Raw genomic sequence first — 6130 nt, forward strand, 5'->3', positions numbered from 1 at the left:
GGCCCGGGAAGCTGGGGTCACTTCCTGCTCCGTCCCAGTCACCCTGAACTGGTCCCCGGGTCCTCAGCCTGGGATCACCCCTTGAGAAGGACCCCAGAGTCCTCGGCATCTAGCCCGCCCCCCGAGGCAGGGCATTCAAGGGGTTAAGTCCCCTGGGGCTGGATTCTGCCTTCCGGCCTTTCCCAGACCCCAGAGCCGTGAGTTGGGGGCGCCTGGGTTCCCGGGGGGTTGGCCCGGAGGGCCCGGGACGGCCGCCGGGGAACAATGGGGCGCGAGAGGCAGGGGCCGGGCGCGGGACTGAGCCCCCTCCCCCGCCCCCGGGCCGCCCGGGTTAGGGGTGGGGGCCGGGAAGGGGCCGTGAGGGCCGAGGATTCTGGGAAGAGCGCGAGGGTCTGGCTGTGGGGGAGGGGAGGGCGTGAGCATTCTGGGAAGAGGGAATTCGGCCTGGCGGGCCGGGCCGGGGGCCGGGGCGCCGCGGGAGAGCCGGGAATCCTGGGTGCCCCGGGCGGGGGAGGGGAGGATGCCAGACTCGGGGTTGGGAGCCAGAAGGAGGGTCGTGGGGACCGGCTGGAGCAGAAGTCCAGGGTCCGGGCTGGTGTGGGCGTCGGGGGGCCGGGGCCAGGGTGGCTGTATTCCCGCGGCTGCCTCCATGTCAGGGTCACCCTGGGCCGCTCTCCACACCTCTCTGTGAGGCAGCCTCCTCCTCTCCTTCCCTCCCTCCCTCCCTCCGCAGTGGGGCTGGCCTGAGGTCGAGGCCGCTGCAGGCCGAAGCACTTCTTGCCTCCCTCCTTCTCCCCACTTTGATACTCCAAGTCGGCCTTGTCATTAACCCCTTCCCTTCTACCCTGGATCGCTGAGTTTGAATTTCTCGAGAGACGATCGTGGTACATAAATTCTTACCTGTCCTCAGCAAACACAGCAGGCCTCTTCAACATAGTCAGGCAGCCCCCAGCTTGGCAGAAGTCCCTGCTTCCACCTTCCCAAAGACACTTACAGATGGGGGTGGGGGATTCTCATAGCCTAAGGAGCTGCGGAGATGAAGAAGTTCATTTACTTCCTAACATCTAAGCCCTCTCTCTCCTACTGCTGTTTGGCAGGCTTCAGCTAGCTCCTGCTTCACTTTGGTCACCACCCTGCTGCCTTCTCACAAGTCCTTGCACCACCGCCCCCATACACACAGTGGTCATCCCACATGGCCACTCAAAGCCCAGGCCCTCCCCAGGGTCTCTCTGGGGAGTTCTCCTCCTAGCACTTAACTCCTGTGGCCCTGTTCCCTCATCATGGAATCATATGACTGTCTCTGGAGTGACAGCTGCCTGTGTTTTATTCTGAACTCCTGCTCCTCTGCTGCCATCCCCTTTAAAGGCATTGGACCAAACAGGTTTTCTAGGAGCAAGGGGCATCTCATTCATTCATCTTTCGTTCATTCAAAATTTATTGAGCACCTATTACGTGTTAGGGATGGGATACAGCAGTAACGAAAGAGAAGATGGATTAGAGGAAGGGGTACCAGGATGGGAGTGGTAGTGGAAGCCTTCAGCGGGGAGTACTCTGTTTCGAGTTCACAGCTACAGATTGTCAGGATCCAACGCCTCCTTTTACAGCCAGGGAAACCTCTTGATCCCAGGAATTTCTCCATCCCGTTCCCATGGCCAGCAGGCTCTGTCTGAGCTTCTTTCCCCAGCTGCCCACGTTTATGAGTTTCACATGACTTTCAAGGTCACTTCCCTCTCTTAGAGGCTGCGACAAGCCAGACACAGAGCCTTGCATATCTGGTCTTAGCTCTGCCACTTCCCAGCCTGTGACCTTGGAGAAATCTCCCTGGGCATTGATTTCGTAATCTGGAAAATGGACAGCCTGATTCCTGGGTCTCCTCATAGGACTGTGGGGAGGATGGGGTGCGACAATGAGGACAGCACAGCGGGCACTGTGTCAGCTAGCTGTCAGCTGCCAGGTGGTCTCCACACACTCATCCCGCCTCTCTTTTCCTTTCCAATTCCCTCTCAAGGTAGTTCCTGCAGAAGCCCCCGATGGCTTTAAACTGCCCCCTCTCCCTACCTCTGGCCCGAGCTTCGACCTTCTTTCTGTGCTTGGATAACGGGAAAGTGCCCCAGTCTTTTGGAGGGCCCTGTCCCCTCAGGGAAATCAGGGTGGTTACTTTCTTTTTTTAACTCTTTAAGTGTTCCAGGCAGTCTTGGTTGTCTATGGGGTTCATAAGGAAAGTTTATTGGTCCCAATTAGCAGCGGTGCACTTGTAGGGCGGAAAGGAGGAAAATTAGAGTCTTTAATGAACTTCCTCTGATTAGCAAAATAACAGGTTTCCCAGCCTCTGGGCATCAGAGGGGTAGGGTGAGAGCCTGCTTCCCCTGTGGGTGTCAGATAATACCTCTCCAGCCCCCAGTGTGGGTTCAAAGGGTTATGACTGATGAGCTTTTAATTACACTCTTAAATTCACCTACTTGCTTAGTTGTGATCTTAAGATCTGGAGCAGGAATCTGGCCTGCGGGGGCGGGGTGGGGGGAGGGGTGTGGGCGCGGTGAGAACTGATGCCCAGAAAAATGGGGAGGTAGGAGACTGCAGTTCAGATCAGGAGAAATAGGGGCTGGGGGGTGGGCAGGTGGGGGAGTGGGGCTGGGGGAGTAAAGGAAGGCGGGAGGTCAGCTCCCATGGTGTGCTCTCTCCCCTCCCCTCCCCTCCCCAGGGTCCCTGGAGCACTGGGCAGTCCTGAGTTCTGGGATGGAGCCCGAGGCAGCGCTGTGGGGCCCTGATCTGCAGGGTCCTGAGCTGAGCCCCGACGATGCTTATCGAGGTGAGGGACACAAGAAGGGACTGCGGTCCTGACAAGACAGTAGCCCCAGTTCAGGGAGGGGCGCAGACTCTGGGGGAAACCCAGGGGAGGGAAGTGATGCTCGGCCCGTGTTCTGAAAGGAAATGGGGGCTGGAGACTCCCTTTCTCTCTGTAGGTGCCGACAGTGGGAACGAAGAGGAGAGCCCTCAGCAGGAAAGTTCTGGGGAGGAGGTCATCTTGGGAGATCCAACTCAGAGTCCAGAATTCAAGGACCCACCAGAGATGCCCTTGGAGACACCCTCCCAGGATCCCTCAGTCCCCCAGGACCCCCCGGCCCCGCTGGGTCACTCCAACCCCTCAGACCACCAGACCCCTCTGGACCCCCCAACCCCCGAGGTAGTCCCGACCCCGTCTGACTGGACCAAGGCCTGTGAGGCCAGTTGGCAGTGGGGGACTCTGACCACCTGGAACAGCCCCCCGGTGGTCCCGGCCAACGAGCCCAGCCTGCGGGAGCTGGTGCAAGGCCGCCCTTCCGGGGCCGAGAAGCCCTACATCTGCAACGAGTGCGGCAAGAGCTTCAGCCAGTGGTCCAAGCTGCTGCGGCACCAGCGCATCCACACAGGCGAGCGGCCCAACACCTGCTCCGAGTGCGGCAAGAGCTTCACGCAGAGCTCACACCTGGTGCAGCACCAGCGCACGCACACGGGCGAGAAGCCCTACAAGTGCCCCGACTGCGGCAAGTGCTTCAGCTGGAGCTCCAACCTGGTGCAGCACCAGCGCACGCACACGGGCGAGAAGCCCTACAAGTGCACCGAGTGCGAGAAGGCCTTCACCCAGAGCACCAACCTCATCAAGCACCAGCGCTCTCACACGGGCGAGAAGCCGTACAAGTGCGGCGAGTGCCGGCGGGCTTTCTACCGCAGCTCGGACCTCATCCAGCACCAGGCCACCCACACGGGCGAGAAGCCCTACAAGTGCCCCGAGTGCGGCAAGCGCTTCGGCCAGAACCACAACCTCCTCAAGCACCAGAAGATCCACGCCGGCGAGAAGCCGTACCGCTGCACCGAGTGCGGCAAGAGCTTCATCCAGAGCTCGGAGCTGACCCAGCACCAGCGCACGCACACCGGAGAGAAGCCCTACGAGTGCCTGGAGTGCGGCAAGAGCTTCGGCCACAGCTCCACCCTCATCAAGCACCAGCGGACTCACCTGCGCGAGGACCCGTTCAAGTGCCCGGTGTGCGGCAAGACCTTCACGCTGAGCGCCACGCTGCTGCGGCACCAGCGCACACACACGGGCGAGCGGCCCTACAAGTGCCCCGAGTGCGGCAAGAGCTTCAGCGTCAGCTCCAACCTCATCAATCACCAGCGCATCCACCGCGGCGAGCGGCCCTACATCTGTGCCGACTGCGGCAAGAGCTTCATCATGAGCTCCACCCTCATCCGCCACCAGCGCATCCACACCGGCGAGAAGCCCTACAAGTGCTCCGATTGCGGCAAGAGCTTCATCCGCAGCTCCCACCTCATCCAGCACCGGCGCACGCACACGGGCGAGAAGCCCTACAAGTGCCCCGAGTGCGGCAAGAGCTTCAGCCAGAGCTCGAACCTCATTACGCACGTGCGCACCCACATGGATGAGAACCTCTTCGTGTGTTCCGACTGCGGGAAGGCCTTCTTGGAGGCGCACGAGCTGGAGCAGCATCGAGTGATCCATGAAAGGGGCAAGACCCCCGCCCGAAGAGCTCAGGGCGACAGCCTCCTGGGGCTCGGGGACCCTGCCCTGCTGACCCCACCCCCTGGAGCCAAACCACACAAGTGTCTCGTCTGCGGAAAGGGGTTCAATGACGAGGGCATTTTCATGCAGCATCAGAGGATCCATATTGGAGAAAACCCCTACAAAAATTCAGATGGCCTCCCTGCACACTCCGCCCCCAAGCCGCCTCAGTTTCGACCCCCCAGGCTCCCTTTTGGAGGAAATTCCTATCCAGGTGCGGCGGAGGGCAGAGCTGACCCCCCAGGACAGCCCTTTAAAATGCCTGATGGGCAGGAGAGCTTCAGCCAAAGGCTGGGTCTGTTGTCCTCCAAGTCCTACATCTGTTCCCACTGTGGAGAAAGCTTTTTGGATCGCGCTGTCCTCCTTCAACATCAGCTCACCCACGGCAACGAAAAGCCCTTTCTCTTTCCTGATTATAGGATTGGCCTAGGGGAAGGGGCAGGGCCCAGTCCCTTCCTAAGTGGAAAGCCCTTTAAATGCCCCGAATGCAAAAAAAGCTTTGGCCTCAGCTCCGAGCTGCTGCTGCACCAGAAAGTCCACGCCGGCGGGAAACCCCAGAAGAGTCCGGAGCTGGGGAAGAGCTCTTCGGTCCTCCTGGAGCACCTCAGGAGCCCGCTGGGGGCCAGACCCTACAGCTGCTCAGATTGTGGGGCCTCCTTCCTCGATCGCCTAGCCCTCATCCGGCACCAGGAGACCCATACCCAAGAAAAGTCCCCCAAACCTGACGACCCCCACCCAGAGCCAGCCACCCTGTCCACAGGCCAGGAAAATGAGGAGGAAGCCCCCATCCCCACAGAGAGCAGCAGCCACGGGGAAGGGGGAAGCCCCAAAACCCTTTTGGAAGAAAAGCCCTATTTGTGCCCCGAGTGTGGAGACGGCTTCACAGAAGTCGCAGCCCTCCTCCTCCATAGGAGCTGCCACCCAGGGGTCACCCTGTGAAATGGGTCTGGAGACCAGGGGCCTCTCTGCCCTGAGAGGAACACTGGATCTCCCCAAAAATTATGTGGGGAAAGGAGGAAAACTCTTTCAGATTGTAGCGAGGCACAGGATAAAGAATGGTGGGTAAAAATAGTGCTTTTACATCAGTGATGAGAAACCCTTTAAAATTGTTGGTGGGAACCACTTATACGGCAGTAGAGAAAAACTGTTGGGTTAGAAACCCTATAAATACGTAGGAAAAAAAAGCCCTTTAAGTCTGTAGCAGAAAAACCCTATAAACCATAGTGGATAAAAGCCCTATTAATTGTAGGAAGAGGTCCCAATATGTCTCTAGACAACTCTATAAAACTGTATTGAAATCCTTGTGAAACTATAGGGTCAGGGAAGTGCAGGGAATATGACAATGGCGTTGACTTGGGAGGAGTGACCCTTAGAAGGTGTAGAAGAACCTCCCATGAACTTGCTCCTCCCATGAACTTGCATTCTCTCCCCTTGGAGTATGGGAGGGAACCTCTCTCCCAGAGCCGTGGACAATTACACTGAGGAAACTGCTCATCTGGGGAGGAGCGCGGGAATGGGGTGGAACCAGAAAAGGAAGAAAACAGAGGAGAAAAATAAGTGATGAGGAGCCCT

At 58.8% G+C, this 6130-nt stretch overlaps 1 protein-coding gene across 1 annotated transcript; it reads left to right on the forward strand.

Annotated features, from left to right (window-relative positions):
* Positions 1–264: 264 nt before the first annotated feature.
* On the forward strand, positions 265–5497 carry ZNF629 (zinc finger protein 629; the record flags this gene model as incomplete). Its single annotated transcript, XM_082856851.1, has 3 exons — positions 265–595; positions 2702–2809; positions 2964–5497. The coding sequence occupies 3 exons, from the start codon at positions 265–267 to the stop codon at positions 5495–5497; spliced, it is 2973 nt and encodes a 990-aa protein (XP_082712977.1).
* Positions 5498–6130: the final 633 nt, after the last annotated feature.

This window comes from Leucopleurus acutus, assembly GCF_964270905.1.
Source record: "Leucopleurus acutus genome assembly, chromosome: 16".
In the NCBI taxonomy this organism is placed as follows: domain Eukaryota; kingdom Metazoa; phylum Chordata; class Mammalia; order Artiodactyla; family Delphinidae; genus Leucopleurus; species Leucopleurus acutus.